At 37.2% G+C, this 26707-nt stretch overlaps 1 protein-coding gene and 1 long non-coding RNA gene across 8 annotated transcripts in view; one reads left to right on the top strand and one right to left on the bottom strand.

Moving 5' to 3' along the window:
- The window catches only part of GALNTL6 (polypeptide N-acetylgalactosaminyltransferase like 6), a 1017111-nt gene that overhangs the window by 329604 nt on the left and 660800 nt on the right, over nt 1-26707 (top strand). Inside the window, exon 3 of the mRNA XM_075197705.1 lies at nt 13998-14136. Coding sequence (XP_075053806.1) covers nt 13998-14136 — 139 coding nt within the window. The remainder of the gene's footprint in view (nt 1-13997; nt 14137-26707) is intronic.
- The window catches only part of LOC142139840 (uncharacterized), a 97042-nt gene continuing 73851 nt past the window's right edge, over nt 3517-26707 (bottom strand). For 4 of the 7 annotated variants that reach the window (XR_012688261.1, XR_012688260.1, XR_012688256.1 and 1 more), the window contains 2 exons: nt 4613-6355; nt 3517-3834 (listed from right to left, as the gene is read on the bottom strand). This is a non-coding gene — a long non-coding RNA (uncharacterized LOC142139840). Of the gene's footprint in view, nt 3835-4612; nt 6356-18396; nt 18688-26707 lie in introns of those variants that run through there. The other 3 variants (XR_012688258.1, XR_012688257.1, XR_012688262.1) reach the window with 3 other exon arrangements.

The raw sequence follows: 26707 nt of genomic DNA, 5'->3' as shown, positions 1-26707 counted from the left end.
ACTTAATTTATTACTTAAACACAATTAATGCACCTCAACAATTCCTTGTCACCGGTCTCCCAAATAATTTCCCACTCCTGTTCCTATACTGCCTAATAAAAGCGATTTCCTCCACTTCACTGGGGCCTTGTTTTAGTTGGCACCTCACCTCTCTCCGTGTTGGCGTTAGAAGCACCACCTCTCTGAATAGAAGGCCAGGGTGCCAGTCAGACTGTAAAACAAATAAATAAATAAATTGTAAATAAAACCAAGCAACCCTCCTTTCCATTTTATCCAAGCCCAGGATACTCTAATGCTGAGTAGCACTGGTCCCCTCTTGGTACCACTGGTTGGTGAGTACCATGGTAAAACTGTAGTGCAATCACTTGTGGCACTACCAAGTGCCAGCATGTACTGACAGCCCATGACTATTCTTGCATGCTGGTAATTGCAGAACTACAAATGCCAACATGCACATGGGTGCATAATATCACTTTGTGATGCGCAAGCGTGCACTACAAGTGCTGAATGCACAAATAAATTAAATAAATAGTAGAGTAATGTCCTCTTATAGTAATAATAGTATTGTACCCTTCTCCCAAACAAAGGAATCTAAGCAACAGCTCTTATAGACTGGACTGGTTACAGTCTGGTTAACAGTGTGGTGTCCCCACAGAGTACTAGTTGAACTCATTCCCAGGCAAACAGAACACCCACCCTAGGAAAAAACAGTCCTGTGCTGATAGCATTGGTGCGCTTCACAACAAAAACAGAATGGAGTATTGTAATATGTGGCACTACAGCCCTGGCAGCCATAAACTGCTTGTAGAAGCGCTTGTAGAACTACAAGTGTCAACATACCCAAGCTGACAGAACATACTTGTGCTTATAAAACTACAATCGCCACCATGCCCTAACATTGAGGGCTTGATAAGCCTTGTAGTGCTACTTAGAAAAGTACTAAATTACTTGTATTATGTTTATTATTATTTATATACATTTTTTATATAAGATATAATTGAGATATAAGTTCAAAACATATTTAAATGATACCACTTGTATAATGAGCTATTTGCATAAAATTCCCAAATAAACTACTGAAGTACTGTTTAGACAGGTGGGATGAGCTCGGAACAAATAAATAACATTATACTTTCTAAAGTACACAATAATGTGGCATAACCATTAGGCATAATAACATATTTATATTTTATCTTACAATTTAATAAACAATAAGACCGAGACAATTGCACGTTACACAAAATAAGAAATAAGAAAACCTGTTTACGCCATCTCTTTTGAGTTTCTTGAATGGAATATTTAGAATTATTATCAATATGTAGATAAAATGAATCAAGCTGTCATATGCGTCCAATTTATGAATGACATGATTTTGAATCAGGAAATAGATGACACTGACTTGGCTAATATGTCCAATTTCAATAGATATTCATTCTGAAAGGAGTGATTGAAGAACTGTGTCTATGGGATATTAGAAACCACTACAAGGAAAAATGTTCAACAAGCAAATAGCTGTCAACCCAATAATGTGAAAAATCTATAGTGTAACTACAATTTATTAGGATGCTGAAGATTTGCTGTTAGAGAATTTTGACAACAAAACTGAGAAATCTGTACTAGTAGGAGAAAGAGATTGAAGAGGTTATAAATATGAACACTTGATAAAATGAGAAATATGTATGACTTTACTTAAGAAGGTGATAGAAGAAAGAAAAGCTCTTTGCACAATGAAAGTAGTAATTCGGTGTTTAAGTGAGAGTTATATTACAGCTTTACTTTGCTGAAATATTGATATTAATAAATAATAACAGACACAAAGATAAAACTTAGGCAATTATATAACTTCAATTACAGGTTAGCATACAGGTACAAGTGTAATAATTATATCATCCATTAGGCAAGCTAAGCTCTTGTCTAGGGCCCAGTATGCACTTGAAGCCCGGATTACCCTAACCCATATTTTTTTTTACAAAAGGAGTGGGCGAAGGGGGCCCAAACCAGTATGTCGCTGGAACTAACAACTTCCATCAATCCCTCAGTGCACTAAAATATTTACAACACTTTTGTAGAAGAAATATATAAATTGCTCGCTGTGCTCAGTAAGTGGAGCATGAAAATGGATTTGCAGGAAAGATGGTTGTGGGTATGTAAAATGTTCCAAAAATAATAAGCAGCGTATTAATTTTTTTTTTTTAGCATTTATTATTGTTATTATTTTTATTGTTGATTTGTAAGGTGCTACAGAGCTCCACAGTGCCAGACAATTGGGAAACAATGCATACATTAATCAAGGATCTACAAGGTAGACATAATTGCAGATGTGAAAAAGGGCTTTGAAGGCCCTATTAGTGAGAGATTACAATCTAATGGGAAAGGACAAAGATGAGATTAAAAGGAATGAGTGTAATTCAGAGTGGAGATTGGGACCTGCTGCCAAGATGTTCCAGTGTGGCTAGCATAGTGGGAGTAGGGGAAGTGCAAACAAAAGAGAATATAGTCCGGCACCGTGGTTTCACTGGTCTCTAATTTTGTTTTTTTGGGAGTAGGGCTGGTTGTAGTGAAGAGATGGGGTTTCATAGAGCATTTTACAAGTTGAAGGCTAAGGGTGAGTCTAATGAGGAGTGGTAAAGAATTCTATAGTTGAGATGTGGCACGGGAAAAGTCTTGTAGTAGAGAGTGAAAGGTGGTTATAAGAGAGGAGACTATAAATAATATATATAAATACTACTACTGCTGCTGCTACTGCTACTACTACTACTACTACTACTACTACTACTAATAATAATAATAATATTAATAATAAATAAAATAAAAATATGTACATTTGTATAGTATTGACGGTATAAAGCAGACCAGCAATAGAAGAGGATAAGGTCCATGCAAAGGTAGATTAAGTTGGAGATGGGCTTGAATTTTGCATTAAATATGAAATTGGAAAGGGAAGATATTGAGAAATTGCAATAAAGGGATGATAGATACAGAGCTAGCGAAATAGCTTGTAATTATTTTAGCTTCATGTAGCATACACTGGAGAGTGGAAAGCCAAGTTATGGGAAGGTTTTTAAGAATAAAGACACAGTATACAATATGGAGCCTGAATTAGTTTGTTTGCTGTTTGTTTTTACCATCATTATAGAGGAGGAAGCAACAATATTATGCAGTTTTCTGTATGCTTTTCTCCATTCTGAAAGTGAAAGAAAGGATTCTGCCATAACTATTAGGCATTTTTCATGAAAGTACAACATAACTAATTATTAAACTATTAAAGTTTTTTTATATAGAGATTGCTTGGAGGAAATGAGGAGTAGTTGATATTTGAACATGTTTATTTTCGGGTGCATCTCTACCAACCACATTGAAATGTATCAAAAAGCATGAAGGTCATTGAGCTCAGGGATAGAGTTGTGTATCATTTGCTTGCAGGTGATATTTGAAACCACATTAATAATAAGTTGACCAAACTGGCGAATGTATATAGAATCAAGAGAAAATAATGTGTCAGAAACAGTGAAGGAAAGATCTGACAGATACATGAATAACCGGGATTGTTCTTTTTCCTTTGGATACCCAGTGCAAGTAGCGAATAAAGCAGAAGCGAACATTCTAATGCTCCTTGTATTTTGAGTCATACAAACATACATAGTTTTATTGTTTCTTTAACAATGTATGTAATAGACCATAAACTTGTTTTTACTGCTCAATGGAAATGGAATGGGAATCGCTTCCAAAATGTGTGATTGTGGAGCTTTCAATATGGCCACACTCGTTTACCATGATTGATAGCTGGCACCTTGTGATTTTCTTACCCACAACTGCGTGGATACGGAACAATACCTGAGAATATACAAAGATTTTCATTAAAATACTGCAAGAGATATGGACAACCGGATTGTTAGTATGTTGTCTTGAGCATTTTATTTTGTTAGTGCACTATTTTACTGGACTTTGCTTGCGTTTATCAAGAAGAACCATTGTTAAAACAGCCAGGTGGGTGCCTTTGCATAATGAAAAGTAATTAAATCTGCAGGAATAATGCAGAGAAGGAGACAAAGTGTCTAGTGATAATTAAGTTAACTGTCCAATCTGTCTTTGTTACACAAGAACTAGGACACCTTGGCTCTGCTCCCATACTCAGACTTAGTGGCACCAACTAGACCCTCTCATTGACAATCATTGTGAGATGGAGGATATTAGACTGAGCAGTATCTACAGTTCTGTCAGCCTGGATCAGGATCTATGAATAGTCAGCCATGTGTCCTTGTAACCTATACAAGGAGACATGGAATTATTCCCTGCAATATGTACTTTTGCTTTGAATGGTTGGACGCTATCTTCAGCTGCTGCTACCAATATCTTATCACCAAAATCTGGAAGTATATTGTAGACCCTGCTGCTGAGATTGAGGGAACTCAATTACTGTGATTCTATGCAACTCTGTAATCTACTGTAATAAACTGAATTTGTTTGCACCATTTCCATTTGCCAGAGTGTATAAAGGTATCCTCTAGAGGGTTGTGGTATGAATTTTCAGCACTGAGAATGCCGACACAGTTTACAGCAACTAAAAAATAGCGATTACTATAAGAATGACAACATAGAAATATTGACTTACCATGTAATAGACAGGGAGAATTTACATACCAGAAGACTGGTATTGCATCTGTTCGTGTTATGCAGCAAAGCATTTCCAAAACTAAGGTAACGTGTCCACAGGCTCCACTTGCTGCATATTGATTTATTCAGACAGTTATCGGTTTCATCACCTACCGAGGATAAATGGACTACATATATAATTCAGTCATGTGCATCAGACTGTTTTATAGTGCTGTATCTTGTTTTGTTGTTGGAGTGAATTTCAAATTAATGTGATAGAAGATAGAGGGGGACCCAACTTATGGTAGGGAATGCCTTAGAAAAGCTGTGGGGCCTAGCAATATCTGGTTATGTTCCTGTCAGTTAGAGTAAATCACTTTAGTATTATTCATGTCATTTCATGCCTTTACAGTTGAGAATGATAAATGTTGTTTTTCACAATATGATCACATTTTTTCATAGTATTAGCATCTATTTATTGGAAAAGCTGCAGCACCTAAGTGATTTTAATATCACAACTGCAAATATGTAAAAGGAATTCAAACACATAAACCAATGCATATGGCAAATGTCAAGCAGACAGTCATAACCCATTTAGCTACAGATGAAATCCAGCGGATCAAAAAATGAAAAGTCAGAAAGTGCAACATACTTCTCTGACTGTCTAATAAATTGAAATATCCTTTAACTACAACTAAACCCAATAAAACCCACTGTAACAATCCAGGCAAAAGCATAAAGTAAAATGCACACAGATATATATACACAAATAAAGAGTTACTTTCTATTGACATAGTTTTATTTGTTAAACACAGAGGTCGAAGTGGAAATTTAGAAGTGCTGGTATGGAACTTTCATTTTGAAATGTACGGATAGGGGTCTAGGGGCCGTCAAGGCCCCAAAGTTTTAGACTTTTGATAGAGTAAAATTAATTTTAGATGCATTTTAACACTATATTGTGTAATATAAAACATATTAAATGATGCAAGGCTATCCACCCTGTGTGACTCCACCTCTCACTCATGTCTCCCTTATATCTTCCATGTTACTCTTTATCTTTCCCTTATCTGTTTACTTTCTCTGTTCCTATTTTCCCCTATCTTCATTGCAGGTATCCCCCTCTCTCTCTCCCAACGTGGTCTCTCCCTGTTCCTCACATCCTGCTTTTCTCGCTGCTCCCTTACTTCTTGATCCTCTCTATCTATCAATTAACACGCTTCTCCCTCCATCATCACACTGCATCCTCCTGTGCCTCCGTCTTCATCACACTGTGCCCTCGTCTTCATCACACTGTGCCCTCTCCTTCATCACACTGAGCCCCCTCCTTCTACACACTGTACCCCTTCTTCATCACACTGTGCCCCCTCCTTCATCACACTGTGCCCCCTCCTAAATCAAATTGTGCCTCTTCTTCATCACATTGTAGCTCCTTCATTACACTGCTGCCCTCTTCATAACTGCTGCCCTATTCATTATTGTAACCCCTTCATTACATTGCTGTCCGCTTAATGACACTGGTGCCCCCTCCATTCTTTACTTACATTTCTGTGACCTTCTTTTCTTCTGTTTTTTTCTTTTCCTCTTCTCTCTTCTTTTCTTTTTCTCCATGCTGCTCCTCACTGACAGTGTTGGGACACAACCGACAGTCAGTGAGGAAGGAACAGAGAAGAGGGAGCAGGGAGGAGGGTGCCAGGCACATCCGACTGCCGCTGAGTGAGTATTTACAGGGCCAGTGGACAAGCGTTCAGCCGACCTTGACTGCCTGCAAGGAAGTGGGGTGAAGAAGTGCCGGTATGTCATACTGATACATACTGCCCCACTTTGAGCACTGGCTAAGCATTTAGGCATGTACCTCTTTTAATACAAAATAGTGACTTAAAAACATCACTTTTTACTAATACTCAGGATAAACATGAATTTTTATAGGATTCTACTATTAATTCTGCCAACAGAAACTGCCGCATTACATTGGTTATATTTTGTTTTTATAATACAGACCTATAGTACAGTACTGCCATAGAGAACTCTATAGGCCAAAATATAACTTATTAATGAACAATGGAAAGAATAGGGGATTTTTTTATGATACACAATGGTCATATTTTATTTTATTTTCTCAAGATAATTTTTCTACTGGGCAAAATACAGTTTACTTTTACATATAATATTTACTGTGTCTATTCATTCATTTTTAATTTTCAAATGTATAATTTATATTATTATATATGCCCCAATGCTAAATTTACAAATCTACAAACTCTGAAACACACATGAACTGATATTTACCACAACTATCCCAGGGAAACAGTCCTATATCAAGAAAATAGTCATACGTTGTATGCACACTCAAATACCATTCAACATTAAAATAATACAATATACAACCATTGCCGGCAAGTCCTCTCTTAATGGTGCATCAAGGGGCCTATACAGTACAAAAACAGTAATTAAATCTAAAGCTTGCTGCCTTAAATTCAATTTGCTATTAAGACTACAGTATGTGCTTGAGCAGTGGCAGAGCTAAAGAAAAATTACCTTCCAGCCGTTTGTGGCAGGTATCCTTGAAAATCTATTGAGTCTAATCAATGTAATACACTCGTGTGTGTGTGGGACTTATACACACTGTAATACTTTCATTATCGCTAGTATTGCATAGGAGAAATCTTGGCAAATGGTCCACCCTTCCTTTAAAGTAAACGTATAGATATTGGAGGTGCAGGTTAGTGTCAGTTCAGTGTAATTCCACAAGGAACAACCGCCTCATTTAATTAAGGGGCTTGATTCATTAAGGATCTTAACTTAAGAAACTTTTTATTTAAGTCTCCTGGACAAAACCATGTTACAATGCAAGGGATGCAAATTAGCATTCTGTTTTGCACATAACTTAAATACTGACTGTTTTTTCATGTAGCACACAATTATCAACTTTAAATTTCAGTGTGCAAATAAGCTATCAAGTATTTGTGTGCTACATGAAAAAACAGTCAGTATTTAACTTATGTGCAAAACAGAATACTAATTTTCCCCCCTTGCATTGTAACATGGTTTTGTCCATGAGACTTAAATAAGAAGTTTCTTAAGTTAAGATCCTTAATGAATCAGGCCCAAGGTCTTTAAAAACATGACCTCATCGTAATATCATTTTTACATTACAATCATCTCCACAGATGACATGTTTACATCTTTAAACTTGGATTTTGTTTAATGTCCTTTTTCTTTTGTTGACATTTCTTTGCCTGATTTTTTTTTTTGGGTTTATCCTGGACTCCGTGGTCTCAGTATTTAGGATGGGAACACTGAATTAGACATAAAATTCACATTTGTTCTCCCATATCCGTGTACATTAAAAGAAACCAGCAACAGGCCTGCAATTTGCCAATAAATACTCTGAAGATCTTACGAGTACAATTTGCAAGGAGAAGATGTTTGCCTTACCCTATTTCACTTTCACAAAATAAGCACAATTTTATGGTCTGTAGGGGAAATTGAACTTGGCAGGCTTGCTACTGCATGGCTCAAAACTACACGACATAGCCAATTTAACACAGAAAAACCATCCTTTAACTATTTTGAAGTCTTAAGCAATGTAATTCATCTTGAAATCTTATAGCAAAAGATTCTGGAACATTATTACCTTGCATTAATTCTCCCCATTAAGGGACATCCTTCAAGCAAACTATGTCTGTCCAAGCAAAACCAACTTGATGTTACTATGCCTTATTCGCAACTCCCAAAGCAGCAGAGGTTAATGAAACAAGATGACCTATTCTCTTATATTTCTTAGATGTACTGCTGCAGTAGGAAGAAAAGCTTGTTTTTCTTTTTATCTTAAACTACTGTTGCTACTATGTGCTATATTGTATGGGTGATGGCAAAAAGATAGGAGTTAGAGATTACAGCAAAATTTCAAGTGAATTGAATTTGCAGCAGAGCAGGTGTTTCGCAGAGGTATGAAATTCCAGCAATGCAATCTTCAAGTCCCACTTTCTCTTCGCTGTTCTGCAGAGTGACATCCTGCACTCTATTTGCAAATTTTACATGCAGACTTTATAGTCTATAAATAGAGCTCGGAAAGGGATGGTGTCAATTTATTCTGCTCTGTAGTTACGGTATAACAAAAGAGAAGTCCAGGTGGGACAACAATGATAGGAGGAATTCTGTATGCAATACATAAGGCCAAATGCTGGGGCCATGGTTTCTAATCTGACCATAGCAATATCTGTGTGGAGTTTCTATGTAAAAAAAACAATTTTGCATTGGTTTCCTCCATAAACACAGTGGTAGATAACTTGGCTTTTGACAAAAATTAACCTGTGTGTGTGTGTGTGTGTGTGTGTGTGTGTGTGTGTGTGTGTGTGTGTGTGTGTATTTATGTGTCTGTGTGTGTGTATTTATGTATATGTGTGTCTTTGTGTGTGTGTAAATGTGTGGTAGAGAATTTACACTATGAGCTCCACTGGGACTCGCAATGATGAGAATGATTTAACTTTCTCTGTTAAAGTGCTGTTTATTATGTTACTATAAGGGATAATGATACACAATAATAATAATATTCTGCAGACCAGCTTTGAGAATTTTGCTCATATCTTATAGGAACACACACAATTACAGTACTCTGCCTGATCATGAATTCACAAGACATGAAAGCAAAAGCCAATCCTCTATGGACGTTTAATAAATTATGATTACATTTTTTCTGTGTTCTCATAATATAAGGACATGAACATGCTCTTGCAACTGAAAATCCTTATGGTGGAAAAGAAAGAAGACAGGATTGTATGTTGTATGTGTATCGGTAAGCTTAAATATTATAGCGTGTCTGTACAGACTAGCACAGTCTCATAAGATGTTGAACAGGGTACTTGAGTTTGACAATCAAATCGTGCTGTTTAACTCTTTGTTTAAAAATATCTATTGAAACTATTAGAGTCCAATTGTAATTTGAAACATATGGTTACAAAATTTGGAGACAATACAGCTTCTATGGTTACTATCTGACCATAGCATCTCAAAGAGCAGAGCACTAAGTGCTTTGATTGGATTGACCGTAAATTTCCATAAAGCTGAAAGGAATCTGGGGAGTTGCAATCTTTACTTTTTGCACTTTAAGTCGGCCAGAATGCCCTACAAAATGTACCACTTATAGAGTTTTTGTGACTCGCAGGACTTGAAAATGAGCCAGCAGAGATACCAGGGTGTAGTTTGGATGCAGCAAACTGGTTCTCAAAATGTTTCTCAAATGTTCATTTGTAAGTGAATTTCTCCACTTTTCACCATTGGAATTTGGCATTAAGTGACCCCAATCTATTGAAATCGCACTGCACAGCAAAATGAAGTTACAATTGTTGTCCCAACTCTATTCACAAATTTTGAAATGCAAATTTACAAATTCAGTGCCGAAAAGCATTCCGTGGAACAGCAAAGCAGAAGCAGAACTCTTGTATTGGTAGAATATTATACCTCTTCCAAATGGTCTGTGAATGTCCGTTTACGCAAAATTTCACTGTAAATTCACTCATCTCTATGAGAATGTTTGTACAACTAAATACATGCAAGTTTCTGCATTAAGATATATAGAAATATAGGGCCTAATTTAAATGGGAAAGCAATTTGCACGCGAGTTTCGGTTTAGAAAAGAGCACTGAAGTTGAGCATAGTTCCATATTTAAATCCTAGAGGATTTCAAAGTGGGCTTTGATTTGAATGTGGGTGTAAGTGCGCTCACCCTACATAGTATTTGCTGTATGTTCACAGACAGAATAGACTGCAATATATGCACAAGCGTATTTGCAATATAAGGCCACATCAGAAAGCATACAAAAAAAACCTTATGAAAAAAAAACTGAATAACTCTAAACAGTATAAACATTAATAAAAACCCAAGGGTAACTTCTACATCATATTGAATGGTAAAACAGTAACATAGGGAGATTAAGAGGGTGGTTAGTAGAAGAATTTTATATTGGATTCGTTGAAAAACAGGCAACCAACGTAGAGACTGACAGAGTGACTCAGCGGACGAAAAACAATTTGCAAGGGAAATCAATTTAGCCGCTACATCTAAAATAGATTGTAGGGCTCGAATCTGATTTTGGGGAGACCAGTGAGGAGGGATTTACAATAGTCAATGCAGGAGATGATGAGTGCATGAATTGAAGTTTTTGCCGTGTCTTGTGTGAGATATGCATATTCTGGAAATGTTTTTTAGATGTATGCAGCATGATGTAAATATAGAGTTGATGTTGGGAACAAAGGATAGTTGCGAGTCAAGGATTACACCTAGGCAGCAAGCTTGCGGGTGGGATTTATGCTCATGTTGTCAACAGAAATAGAAATGTCAGGCAGGAAGCTTCTATTGTTAGGTGGGAATATTATTAATTCTGTTTTTGAAAGATTGAGTTTGGGTTGGCAAGAGGACATCCTTGATGAAATGGCAAAAAGACAGTCAGTAACGCGAGACAACACAGATGGTGAGAGATCAAAAGAGGATAGATAAATTTGTGTATCATCCACATAGAGATGATACTGAAATCCAAAGGAGCTTATGAGTAGTCCAAGAGAAGTGGTATAGATAGAGAATAGCAGAGGACCAAGGACTGAGCCTTGTGGTACTCCGACTGATAAAGGAAGCAGAATGAAGGTTGTTCCAGAGAATTTAGCACTGAAAGAGTGATTAGATAGGTAGGATGAGAGCCAGGATAGGACAGTGTCTTGAAGACCTAGGAATTGTAGCATCTGTATGAGGAGAGTGTGGTCAACAGTGTCAAATGCAGCAGAGAGATCCAGGAGAATTAAAAGAGAGTAATCAACTTTACTTTTAGCTGTGATCAAATCATTGACAACCTTGAACAGCTCAGTCTCTGTGGAATTTTGAGAGTGAAAGCCTGATTGAAGAGGATCCAATAGGTTGTTTGCAGAAAGGAAACGTGTGAGGTGAGTGTAGGCAATTCTCTCGAGACAATTGGAGGGGCATGGGATCTGAGTAATTTTAGAGAGAGTTTGGGTCAGAATTTAGTTTTTTCAGAATAGGTGCAATCACTTAATGCTTGAATAGTAATAGAAAGATACCTATAGAGAGAGATAGAATACAGATTTTAGTTAGAGGTGGAATAAGCACATGAGACATGAACATACCAATTTGTGAGTGTATGGGATCAAGAGCATAGGAGGAAGATAAGAAGAAAGTAGATACTTCTTCATTTGTGGGATCAAATGAAGAGAGGGTATCAGAGGATGCTGGAAAGGAATTGAGCTGATTGCTAGTCGAGGGAGATGATACCATTTCAAGTTGGATCTTATCAATCTTGTCTTTGAAATAGGAAGCAAGATCATGGGCACTGATGGTAGTCGGAGGGTTTGGGGTGAGAGGATTGAGAAGAGATTTAAATGTGTTAAAAATGTATTTTGGGGTTAGAAGCCTGAGCATAGATGAGAGATTGGAAGTATGCTTGTTTAGCAGTGTCCAGAGCATTTTGATAGGAGTGGTAGATAGCAGTATGTGAGGATACCACCCTTATCTGGGATGGAAGTTACCCTCTGTGGGATTCAACTCACTCGGGTAGACCAGGATATATCCAATATAAGACTTTATTACGACAGCACAACACCACAAGACGTTCACAAGTTACAGGGTAAATGGTAGCATGTATCCTCCAGCAGTCTCCTGCAGTCAGCACTCCAAAGTAATAATCTCTGTCTCTTTCAGGGTCTTATCCTCCCGCAATATTACCACTACCGATTAGCAAAACAGTCAGGGTGTCCCCCAGCCTGGGATACTGGCTCACACCGCCCCTGTCCTGGTAGGGTTTCCTCCAGCGGCACCACGATGCCTGGCCTAGAGTCCTTTTCACTGATGTTTTCTACACCAGGATCCTCCAAACTAGAATACCCCCCCTGGCATTCTCCTCGCCCTATATTATTTTCTGTATACCCAGGAAGTAGGGTCAAATGTCTCAAACCTCCCCTTTACAGAAGGGGTCTCCCAGTCAACAATTTAGCTGCTAGACATACTGTATCTGTTACCTTGATTAGACAATAGAATGGCTTGACTCAATTAGCTGTTTTGGCTGGATACACTACACATGGGGTTACAATAGTACATCAAGGAATGACACTGCACGCTTACATGGAACAATAAGACTTTTGACACATTATATCAGCAGGGTTACACAATATAAGTCTGTGATACCTTTTGATACAATTACATTTATATTGATACATATTGATACATTTCCCCATGCTATTTCAACCAATATATTACTGTGGAGGCACATTGCATATGAGTAGAAGTTCTAACCTCATTACCTCTAAGGTTATCTGTTGACCTAGCTAATTAACATGGGCTGCCAACTAGTTAACTCAGACATTGTTCTGATTACAAACCAAATCTCAGCTGCCCCTCATAACAATGGACATTGGAGACAAATGGTAATTACATTAGCTAACACAAGCAAAATGACTGCTGTTGTTCTGATATTTTCACACAGTATGGCAATATTCTTTATATTTATACTACATACAATATCGCAGGTAATAGTATGGGCAAAATGTACCTAATAACATGAAATAATAATACACATAATACACCGATGCTCTGGTGTATATACTTAGACTGGGCCAAGGATTAAAAAGTACATTAAACTGTGAGAAACGGGTGATGATTACATAGTTCTCAGTCCAGTAACAACCCGTTTCCTCACACAGTATATGCGCTGAAATATCAGAGCCTGACTTGCATAAAATGTATTGCATTGTGAATATGCACAACTTTCGGAAGTATATCGAGTTGGGCATATTATAGATTTGTGCCCACATTGAGAGGTGGGTCAGAAGTGTAACACGTAAGTTCAATACAGTAGTGACACGGACATGTCAAACAAAAGTTTATGAATGCATTTTTGTGTGCATGCAGAAGTCCCAGTTTACATTTAACTCTGAAGCAGGCACTTACTTAAAGATTATAGTATATTTAAAAATTTTACCCAAACAACCATGCCAATTGAATATATCTAAATGGAAACTCATGATACTATTACTAAAATACTTATCCTAATTTCCTTTCAAACATCATACATGCATGTGCATTTAATGCAGATGAACACCATGGGCATTTGAAAGAGAATTTGACAGGTGGTTTTATTGTAGGATGTAAGCTCGTATGAGCAGGGCCCCCTCCCCTCCTGTCTCCATACCTGTTCTTCCGCTCCGTCTTTACTGCATATGACTGGCCGGAGTTTCTGAAGTATTGGTACTTTTTGTTCATTGTTCTGTATGGTTTCACCCTGTATAGTCTACTGTTAGTACTGTGTGCAGCGCTGCGTATACCTTGTGGTGCCTAACAAATAAATGATAATAATAATAATAATAATAACAGTTTTATTGCCTTTATTTTTTATTCCTTCTAGGTAAAGGTGAACATGGAAAACCATATCCCATCAGTGAACTAGACCAAGATGACACAGCTTACAGAGAAAATGGCTTCAATATATATGTTAGTAACAATATTGCACTGGAGAGATCCCTGCCTGACATTCGACATCCTAAGTAAGTTGATACTATTAAAATATCCATTAAATAATAAAATAAATATATATTAAAAATGGTTTAAAGTAAAATGTTCATCTAATCAATCTAGCAATAAATTGTTTTGTGTCATTATTTAATTTCATTGATGTAGTGGCTGGCAGACAGGCCCTTTCGGAAACTAGGTGAATCTGGCAATTTTAAATAGACTTATGTAATTTAAATTTTAAGGTTCCACATACAGTTTCATTACATAAAGCATCTCACTGAAACTGATTAAATAAGTCATTATGGGGTCACACTGCCATCCAATAAAACTGATGAATTTAAATGAAATCACTTAGATTACAGTTACTTTCTATAAAAACTGTTATTATATATCACCAGAAAAAGTGACAAAGACTTTGCCTGGTGTGGAACCTAATTGTATGGGAAGATGGAAATATATACGCGTTATTGTTATAGGTTCATTATGGAAAAAAATGTGGTATAGCTAAACATAAGTGAGAATGAAAGGAGAACAGGTCAACTAGGGAGTGATTGATAAATCTTGTTGCTGTAGGCACACAGTCTGTGGTCCCACCCTATTGTCTAGCCATACCTATTTTATATTCACATATCCTCATCCTCTCAATATGCTTTTCAGTAATTAAATTAAACCTATTTTTCACTGTTGTATATACTCCATAGGCAGCACAATTAATAGGAAGATCATTCATGAACCATTAAAGTAGAGGTCCAGCCATTTCCCGTTCCAGAAAAGCTCTCCTCTGCCAGTACCAATAAAGGGCTCATCTGCAGGGTTGGAAATAAAGATGCTAGAACTATTCAAACCAGTTTCAAATTTGATCAAATTATTAATTGAACCAATCTTGAAAATACACAACGTTGTCTTTGTTTTGACCACCATGGAGTGTAATTTATAGCTACTAAGCTGTTAACTGAAAATCAACATTTAAACTAAATGTTCAAGTTTGCAGTTAAAATATATTAATATAAACTATAAAATGTTCCTTTTTTACCTGTTTGAGCTTAAATTCCTACATTTTATAATGTTTTTTAATTTAATTCTAAATATAAATAGTATGTAATTATACTATACAATTTATACATTTTGACTCAAACAAGATCAAACATGTTCGAACAGTCTCAAACATGGTCAAATCTGTTTGCCTTGCTCCAACTTAGCTAAAACTTTTTTAGTGTATCTAAACTTTAACAACCTATAAAATATTTTTGGACTTCAGAACCAGTTGAGGGCCACTGAGACAATTTCAAGCACCAGTTAACAGCAGATAATACATTGTTTGGGTGTTTGCCATGGCTCAGTGGTGTGACCTACAACAACAAAATGATCATTGTCATCACATGAAGAAGTCACACATATTCCTTTGCTTATGTGTTTAGTACTTCTCCATTATCTGTAAACAGCTGTATATTTCCAAGTTCCATCAATAGATTTTGTGCATATTGCCTTTCTTGCCCTGATTAACTTGCTCATTTGTGACATCTGCAAATTCTTTGATATTGTTTGGCTTGCAACCCTTCTCAGCTAAGTGATTTGGCCTTTAACTCTAGCATAACTCTATGGTATAGCCTCATAAGCCTCACTTGAATAGGTCCTCAGTTTCTTTCAACACACCATCAAAGTGAGCAAGTTAAGTGATTATAATGAGTTACAAATGAGTTAAACATACAATACATTGAAAGAGCCCAGCACACCAACAACAAGAACTGAAATCTAAACTTCCTAGCTGGACTTCAACCATTGGATTTGAAATCCACACATACTAAGTTGCAAAACCTGCTGCACAGCATAATTGACTCTGAATACATTTCTTAATTGCCAATATTATATATCTGCTGCTTAAATATTTTTTATTACTACCAGAATACTTTGAATACAAAAGAAATAGCAGAAGAGTCAGACATTAGACATGCCACAAGCTCACCAACTTGCAGTTCTATTTTAAGCTCTTTAAACCAAGTAAATGAAGTTGAAGTTGTCTCGTTCCTTTCATGCTCTTACCTCACAACCTATCAATGTGACCCAAACTCTTTTGACCTAATGAACACTCACTCTACCATACTGTTTTCTGCCTTGACCAAATTATTCAACCTGTTGCTGTCTATGGGCCTCATGTAAAGTATGACTCAAGTCCATTTCATTTTAGTAATATACACATTTACTTACTGCGTATGCCATGAAAAACGTGAAATATTTTGGAGAACTATCATGTCCAATGTGTTAGAATATGCTGACCTTTATAAAACTACAACCTTGAACCTAGAATCTTGAAGTACTAACATACCCTGGCATGCAAGGTCCATTGGGACCTGCAGTTTCTCTGTAAAATAACACTGGAAAGTAAAGACAACCACATAGTGAAAAGGATCTTTATTAAAAAAAAAAAAGTCCCCAACGCATACACTCTTTAGCCCATTTAGTGCTGACCTAGATCCAGGGGACTTCTCTCCTCTCTTCTAGGCTTGCATCTCAAAGGGATAAAATAAAGAACCATAAGCATGCTGTAAGAAATGCTAATTACAAGAGCTACATTGCAAATAACAGAAGCCAACCATTATAACCAAACAGAATGGCTTCACTCTGATTGGTCAGAACAAGGGAAAGCTGCTCCGATTGGTAGGAAACGGCTAAACTTGCATGGCATGGGGTTTAACCGCAATGAAGTACACTGATACAATGTACTTAATTTATACAATGTATGCTTTCTTGACCACTGATTCCTATTTTAGTTATTTGTACCTGTGCGCTTACAGCGCTAGTCACTGACGCCCCACAATCTTTTCTCTATCAACTTGCATTCTCTTATGAGAGAACAGACTGCCCAGCAACAGTGTTACATGGTTTCCCCTATAATTCCATTTTCACACTTTTCTTGGGGTTAACTTTCTGCAATAGGAAGTTTGGATGGGAGTATTTGCAACACAGGACTTGGGGTTTTGTACAAAAGGAATATAGTGATAATGGTCTTCTTGCTGAAAAGGATAATTCTGGTTATTTGCTATGTAGAACATTAGCTTGCTCTGTAGAGGAAGTATACAGTATATTTGTAAGTATGATGTTCTCTACTAAGCTGTCTGAGTAATGCTCCGCAGATTGAACATTACAGGCACAATGAAAGACACAGTTAAACTAACCAAAATGAATTGCACTTTAAACCCTTGCAGCACACATTGGTAGTGATAGGGGCTGAGCAGAACAGTGTACGAGTAAGAGAGTTAGCAGGAGATTGCTGTGTGGGGAAGATAGGTAAGGCATAATCAAAGTGGAGAGAGACAGAAATTAATTTTAATGCTGTCCATGACAATGTGAAAATACCGCTGCACTCTCTCTTTCACGTTGTCTTGTGATAGAGTCCCATGTCTTTTAGATTTGGTATTTGATACTAAGCTACAGAGTTAACAGCTGCAAGTCCACGAAGCAGACATCTATTTAGCAGACACAATAGGAATGTAGACTTTTGTGCATTTTATTTTATACAAAATAGGAAGCAGTTCTACCTTTCTCTTAAATCCATACTTTTGATGGTAGTGTCACTCTTTACAATAAAGGAATGTCAGGTAATGAAGCCATTTCATTTTGATCTATTTTACCTTTTAAAAAGGGGAGTTCATTCCACTTGTTTCCACTTCAGCCAAAAATAGTATTATTGATGAACAGGATGAAGAGTTCACACAAATTAGGTATTCTGGCACATTGAGCTATTATTTTTTTAATCACTGATATTTTTATTTTAGCTTGCTGGCATTCTTTATCATGCATTTGCCACCAGATAGACGACAAGCAGACATTGCTTGGATATCACACTGCAGCGCAGGAAAGGTTAGCCTTCAAATTGTCATTAGGCATGAAAACTATTTACTTTAGAAAATGTGAAAAGAAATCTGGACTTATTGTTTCCTCACTGCCTGTCTCGTAAACCATTATTAGCGGGAGATAAGAAAAGAGGAGACCATCTGTTTTATGTGTGCTCTGCTTCCAACCTATGCTGCCTAGTGTACAAAAAGACTCAGTCAATCACCATGTAGTGGCATATCAGTAAGAGCTGCTCACAAAGGCTGATGCTGGCAGAATTTATACATTCAGATAACAAGTCAAAGCATTGAAACTTACAGATCCCATTGTGAAGAAAAATCTCAGTGTCAAAAACTGGATCACACACATCCCTGGAATTCAACCTGAATGACATTATTTTTTCATAACTTGCAGAAAATAGCAGAATTTTCTCTTTTGTTGGGGACAAAGACACTTGAATATCTCATTGCATACGTTGTTTATTTTTCATATGAATATAAAAGGAGAAAGCTGATAGAGCCTGTTAATACATTTAGGAAGAGATTCAATTGGCCGCCATGTGCCAGTGTTCATCATCGTAATGTCCGGCTACGCACCTTGGCGGCCATTATGGTAAAGAATCTCTGTTTATTTTTGCTCACACCGCTTTGGCCACATCTGCAGATATGCCTGTCAGCGGGCGTATCTATTGTGCGTGCTTGACCCCAGTGCATAAGATCCGTGCTGATGGTTGTCATCATCAGCATACACCTCTGTAAAACAAAGGAATTAAATAAATAAAAAAAACAAACAAAGCTGCGTTCATAGCCTGGGCTAGTTGTGGCTAATGAGGGGGGACAAACAGTGTAGGGTCCCAACCCAAAAGCCAGGCTGGGCTGGTCTCACTGTCAAGCATAGGGCTGAATTTCTTTAGGGAAATCGGGCCCACAAAAATTTGCAGTCCTCAACCTATGAAATTACAGCCCCATGTTGAAAGCACTGAAGCTTGACCCATGATCTCTAGCTGGTGGATCACGGTATAATAATAGTTATATGTAAAAAAAAAAATAGTATTTTTATATGTGGCACTGCAGATCCGAGCAAGCTCTTGCAGCCACAAACTGCATGCGTGTGCTAGCTCTTGTAGAATATTAAGTGCCTTCCTACCCATATCTGCCAGAGCACATTGGTGCTTGTAAAACTAAAACTTGTTCATCAATTTATTTTCTGATTCCAGAGGAATCATCTTTCTTCTTCCTTTTAATCCAAAGGGAATTAAAGAAAATCCCATATGTGCATCACTCACACTGATTCTTGTGGAGCTGGAGCCCTGACATGAATGACAGACCAGGAGGATTGTCAACAACTAAAACAGAGCGGCTTGGTTCTGATTCATTAGATTGATCATGAGAAAGTTGTCTGATTGGTTAGATACGGCCATGTGGATTCTCAATGAAGATTAATTGCTACAATGTAAATAAATGCGCCATTTATTTTGGCATCAAATTTACTAACTGATTTTGGATGAAAATGTGTCCAACTCTACATTAGGCCCATTGTATCCAAAATGTCATTTTAAGGCTTGTTATGCACATAAAATATAATGTATTACTATCAATGTTGGATTCAGATGTTTTTGGCATAATATACAGCTGGCATCTTTCCTGGAAGAATAAAGTGGCTTTCTTTCTGTTCAGTATTATTGTATTCCATTATTTCTTAATAGATTATATTTCCTACCAAAATGTTTTAAAACATACATGGTGCCAGATATCCAAAACCAACAAATTGTTTAGATGACAGATATATCATCTAAGCCTTTGAAACATATCTTCACTATGCTAATTTTGCTTTCACATTTTCTCTTTCTGATTAGTTTTCTATTTTATGTATTGTTTCATGATAATCAAATTACAGAGACTTCAGTCTTCTTATTTATTATTGTTAGAGGGACCATGCATTACAATGCATTTTTAATAAATACCTTGGGGTAAATGTATCAAGCTGAGAGTTATCCGGCGAGGTTGAAAAGTGGAGATGTTGCCTATAGCAACCAATCAGATTCTAGCTGTCATTTTGTAGAATGTACTAAATAAATAATAGCTAGAATCTGATTGGTTTTTCAAACCCGCCAGAAAACTCTCATTTTGATACATTTACCCCCTTATGTTGGTTATGAATGAATGGGCAGGATGATAAAGCAGGAGAAGCCTCTTTGGAGTTTTCATACTCTCAGGGCAAATAGTATCTATGGATAGAGATCCAAGCATGTTAGAAACTATAGACATATGACATAAATCTCACAAATTCCTCTTGTATTTCATTGAAATAATGAAAAAGACAAGTAGGAGTTTTAAGCTACTCTTTAGACAATATGCAAAGCAAAGTAATACACTTGTGGGAAAATAATTCAAAAATGAGTTTAAGTCTCAACTATTAAAGTTCCACTATTGACAATATTTACCTAACGTGTCCCCTTCCCTTAGCCAGAGCCCCAGGGGTTGCTACATGCAGCCATTTTTCCTGGGGCCAAGCTGATTCTCTAATACAAAGGCTCAACATGTTTGAATGGCAGCACAGGGGTTGCATGGGTATGTGGTGATGTCCTTCAACTCAACACACACCGGTTTTCAGATGGGCCTGTGAGAGAAACAGCTGTACGGAGAAGACCCCAGGGTTCTGGCTAAGTTTCGTGGAATATTAGCAAAATAGTTTCATAGGTAGTGCAGCTTTGAGAGAAATATACTTCTCAGAGGCATACAAGTGCACAAGGAGAGATGCACTGCTTGAACTGCAATCTCTTTGTCCCTGGGCACAAGAAATTGGCATTTCTTGTGTACTGCTCAGCCATTAACCAAATGGAAAATGTTTGAGGCAGACTCTCTTGCACCTGGCAAATTGTGTCATCAAGCCCCACGCCACTAGAGGGGTGGAGGTTCTCATGCTGTTCTGGGAGTCTGGGAGTCAGGGCCGTAACTAGGGCTGTACGAAAGGTGCGACCATCTAGGGTGCAATGCTGAAGAGTTTATGAATATTGTGGGTTAAATTGGTTAACATTGCAGGCTAGGGGAGTGGCAGTTTTCCTTCCTCCCCAGGAGCTAACATTTTAAGTTACGGCTCTGCTGGGACTCCCCAAAATCTGGGTCTCCGGGACATTCTGAGAGAGTAGTCAACTATGTTGACAATATTTCTAGTATTTATTTTCTTGCAGACTTTGCACAGTTGACAACTCCTCCCTAACGTCAGAGGGCAGTCCTAGGTATTAATAATTAGTCCCTGAGATGTTTTGCCTCTGCAAATATTGTGTTTTTTTACTATTGATGAATTGTGCGATAAAAGTCCAATTTCTACCATCTATTCTTATTTGCTGTATTTAAAATACAAGAAAATATGTTATGATCAAACATGACATGTTAAATTTGTAGCGTTTCAAGGTGGTCCGAGACAGTAAATCACGTGACGTGTTTAGCTGTTACTGCTCATCAATAAAGTGTCCCTGGAAAGACATTATAAAATGTTAGCAGCTATACCATTGGTGATCTCATTCAGCAGCGGTGGTTTTATACAGAGTGTCACAGGGAGTGTCCCTGGGGTTATTATTGTTATTGCTGTAACCTGACACAAGCTAAATTTCAGTTCTGACAATTTTTTTAACCAAATCTGGTCTAGTGTTTTTTTATGTGACACCCACAGAATTTCTGATTATGGGATGAACTTATGTAGAAAGAGTCTGGAACTGATGTTTCATTTTTTCTCATGTAACTATGCAGTGATTCACCTTCTAGACACTCTGTATTACACTACTAAGCAACAGAAAAACATGATCAAAGACTTGGAAGTACATATCATTTTAAAATAATTTTCCTTCAAAATTACATGCAAGTAACTGTTTTGGTGGAAGAACTTCTTTAATCTTCGTTTTCCAAACCAGTTCTTCCGTGCACTCTAGGTAGCTAGATTAGAAGGATATTATTTTAATATTGCCCTTGCAATGAATAACATGCACAATAGCTTTTCAGTTAAACTGAAAAAATCTGCAATAATAAATGCAGTCCAATATATTAGATCCATGGGAAGTTATTAGACTAGCTTATCTGCTGTACCATTTTAATTTACCTATTAATTTGCTAGTCTCAAATACATAAATATTAATCTATAATTTTTCATTTTCTCTCTACAGAAAACTCATTCATTTTGCACAGAGTTTCTGTATCTTCCTTGGTAATATCTGCAATACTTCAGACCTTAAACTCTGGCTACAGTATACTTAAAAGGTTTTTTCACACCCTGCTATGACAATTTTAGCAGTTGAGCTTTCACATGCACTTCATATAAAATGAATCAGCGGGAGGTTTGATCAATAGAAATAAATCATAGTGTGGTAAGGAGAATGTAACAGCCTTGTGCTTTGGATTCTGTGAGAAGGAATCTGATGTGCAGATTGCATTTGTAGAAACTGCAGTGCAAATAGCTGTCTGATGTAGATAATTACCTTCAATTTGCAATTAGCAAACATACAGCCTTGATGGGTGCCTGGAGAATAAAGTTTTGTGAAAATTGTCTGACCCATCTAAATTGATACCTCCTTCATACATTAACCTATTCAGTGCTCTCTGCAGAAGAACCCATACACAGCATATTAGAATTTACTATTGCTTTCTAATAGAGATGGGCAAATTCAGGGTTTCCCAAACCCAGTCCTCAGGGCTCCCTAACAGTGCAGGTTTTCTGGATCACATGTGACATAATTAGGACCACCTGTGGATCTGTTATAATGTGTCAGTCAGTAATGAATACACCTGTCCTCCAGCAAGGAGATATGGAAAACATGCACTGTTAGGGGGCCCTGAGGACTGGGTTTGGGAAACCCTGTGCAAATTGATTCAAACACCATTTTAGAATGTTACCATTGGTGAATTACTTTGCAAATCTGTCCCCTTCCAGTCAACATTTGGTTAAAAATTACCCACTAGTGAATCAGGCTGGTCACAGTAGATTTAATACAAAAAAATAATCAAGCTTCAACCAATGTTGCATATCTAAAGCGTTATCGAAAGAGCTTACAGCCCCTCCAGGTTTTGTGAATGATACTACAGTCATGGCCAAAAGTTTTGAGAATGACACAAGTTTTGGTTTTCACAAAGTTTTTTACTTCAGTGTTTTTAGACCTTTTTGTCAGATGTTGCTGTGGTATACTGAAGTAAAATCACAAGCATTTCATAAGTGTCAAAGGCTTTTATTGACAATTACATTAACTTTATGCAAAGAGTCAATATTTGCAGTGTTGAGTCTTCTTTTTAAAGACCTCTGCAATTCGCCCTGGCATGCTGTAAATCAACTTTTGGACCACATACTGACCGATGGCCGCCCATTCTTGCCTAATCAATGCTTGGAGTTTGTCAGAATTTGTGTTGTTTTTTTTGTCCATCCGCCTCTTAAGGATTGACCACAACTTTTCAATGAGATTAAGGTCTGGGAAGTTTCCTAGCCATGGACCAAAAATGTTGATGTTTTGATCCCCCGAGCCACTTAGTTATCACTTTTGCCTTATGGCAAGGTGCTCCATCATGCTGGAAAAGACATTGTTCATCCCCAAACTGTTCTAGGATGGTTGTGAGAAGTTTCTCTTGGAGGCTGTTTTGGTACCATTCTCTATTCATGGCTGTGTTCCTAGACAAAATTTCAGTATACCATAGCAACATCTGACAAAAAGGTCTAAAAGCACTAAAGCAGCAAACATTGTGAAAACAAATATTTGTGTCATTCTCAAAACTTTTGGCCATGACTGTAGATAAAAGTGCTTGTGGAGGCTTTCTGTGACTATAAGCCCATACTACTATATACTTGTGTGTGCACTGCATTTCCTATATAGCTGTATATACAGTACTGCATCCTGACCTATCTCTTTTATATTGTCCGAGTTCTTTGGCACCATCACTACAATACACTTGCTGAAATAGAACACAGTTGTTTCCGTACTGTTTTCAGCCCCATCCATTTAGCAGCTGAGGCCATAGGGCCATCTACAAAGATGGGGCCTAGAATTTGATTCTAACCAGGTCAATATCTGTGTGGAGTTTTATATGTTTTCTGCATATTTTGTGTGGGTTTCTGCTGAGTGCTACGGTTTTCTTCAACACACCAAGAACATACTGGTAGGTTAATTGGCTTCTGAGTTAATCCTAGTGCGTGTGTTTTTATGTTCATATGGTAGGGAATATAGATTGTAAGCTCCAATGGGGCAGGGACTGATGTGAAAGAACAATATGTAACAAAATGTAAAGTGCAGAATAATCTAGGTTTATTACAGGCAATCCCTTGCAATCTCAACAATATATTTTTTTACTACACACTGACTGGCACAATGTTTTTTTCGGTATTTGTAATTTAGCTTCATTAACTATATAGGTGTACAAAAACTATATAATTCAATATCAACCGGTGTATTTCTTACAACACACTGGCTGGTGCAAAACCCAATTTTTGCTGTACTCACATCAAATTGATGTGTCCACCTTCTCTAATTATAGCCCCTTGTAACTTTGTTTACTTGTATTGAATTAAGTTCAGATTGCAATTTCATTGCACTTACCAATAGTTTTCTTTATTTAGTCACAACTCTGTAGACAATAAGGCCAAAATGTAAGGTACTATCAGTGGTGTAAGAAAGTACATCTGAAATTATGTTTAAGTGTCAGTGGCCATTCCCAGCAGCTGAAGGTTGAGGATCATGAGACAGTAATATTTCAATGTGATAGTCAAATTCTATCATCAGAGGATGATGAGGATGAAGGTTGACTCCTGTTCCATGCTGATAGCAAAAAAGAGTAAATATGCTCAGATAATGCCACAATGCTCCTTACATTGTTAAATAAAAGTATCAATGTTAGTGTCAGTAGAAATGAGGTAAAGACAGGTGCCCCATCATACATTTAGAATTCCAAAAAATTTAACAGTTGGCAAACATTTGTCAATTGTACCCAATGTACCCAAAGCAATGTGTTTTTGTATATTTTGGTGACACTGCCTCGCCTAATGAAATTACATTACACAACCAATTTTACAAAGTGCTTTCAAAGTTGTCAATCGGTAGTGATGGAGAGGAAAAAGCATAACTAGATGCAGATCCCGTTCAGCAGACCCATTATAAGCAAAAAATAAATTTGCCTGCCACGCCATTCACATTTGAGAAGCACAAACCCCCAATTGCTCAAATCCAACAAAAATTCATTATTCAGTAGGGGAAAGTGTACTTTGTCATATAGTAAATTACACAAATAATTCAGACAGTAATATTGCTGCCAATTCTCTGTCACCTACAACCTCTCAAGCAAGTGGCAATCATATTCTAATACAATAAATGCAAATCATACATTATCTAAAAGATCAGCTACAATTACATGCCGGAAATTGTCAGTTTAGTAAGTGACATGGATAAGACATCAGTGACTGAGAGCGTAGTGTGTGCATAAAGGTCAGTCAAGGTCTTTTAGGAATAAAGTTCAGTCAGTCCTTATCTAATGTAGGGAAAGGCATCATTGCATCTTATTGAAGAACACAAGACCTGACATACCACATGGCAGTTCAAACAAGCAACAATGTACATGTCAATTGTGCATCTACCATTGTTGTCATTGCAGAGGACTGGAGTGATGATGTGCTTGTTAATCCTTCTGTAACTGAAATTGAACCAGATTACAATTTTGAAGAATAAACTATATTCTCTCAATCATTGCCTGGTAATGACTGTAATAACTGCATGTGAAAATTCCAAAATAGACCCTTCTATCACCACCAACCATAATTGATGGAAGCCTTAGAGGATAAAAGTAAAGCCATGTGCACTGTCTATGAATATGTGCTTAGCAAAAATTTGTGCTTTAGAAATGATTAAGCTGCATAGTGTTGATGGCCCTCCTTTCATTCACCAAACCTCCTTTGTATGTTCATATTTTTATTGCTGTATTGATATCATAAATAACTACATGGACATGTGTTTAAATTTGGCAAAAGGTCACAGTTTTATTTAAACTTAAATTATATATATATATATATATATATATATATATATATATATATATATATATATATTTCATATGTAAGCCTAGCGGCGTGTGTTAGTCTGTGTGTGAAAAAAAAATAAAACAAGCTGCAGTGCCACCTGCTGGGCGAAGTTATACACTGACCTACTAAATTCTTAGAGTGTGTGGGGGAAAAAACTCAGAAAGGGCTGAAACCTGCTGCAGCGCCAACTGCTGGGCGGAGTTATACACTGACCTACTAATTTCTTAGTGTGTGTGGGAAAAAAAAACTCAGAAAGGGCTGAAATTTGGTATACTAAGATGTTTTTAATTTGTTAATTTAATTTGTTATTTGTTAAAAGTGTTTATAAAGATTTTAAAAAAATATATATATATTTCTTGAAGGAGAAGTGACAGTTGGGAGTGGTTGGTGGTTGCCGGGGGTGACAGTGGGGAGTGGTTGGTGGTTGCCAGGGGTGACAGAGCGAGAGGAGTGTGATACTCAGGACCACTGAGAGAGATCCCTGTGTCTGGATAGACATCTGGATAGATGTGGCGATAAAGATGAAGGATGAGGTGATGGAGAAAAATGATGAGGTGGTGACATGTGGACAAAACCACGTTAAAAAAGGGTGCTTACGTCGGGAAGTAACACTCTTCCCCTGAGGAGGCCTGGCCTAGCCCCTAATGCATGACAAAAACCTTTTTAACACCTTAAGTAGCTTGATTTGACTAGAATGCATGAGTATCATGCACGGGTTAACTTGTATAT

Source organism: Mixophyes fleayi, chromosome 1, assembly GCF_038048845.1.
Source record: "Mixophyes fleayi isolate aMixFle1 chromosome 1, aMixFle1.hap1, whole genome shotgun sequence".
Lineage (NCBI taxonomy): Eukaryota > Metazoa > Chordata > Amphibia > Anura > Limnodynastidae > Mixophyes > Mixophyes fleayi.
The sequence above is the reverse complement of the archived record's forward strand: the minus strand, read 5'-3'. Positions and strand labels throughout refer to the sequence as shown.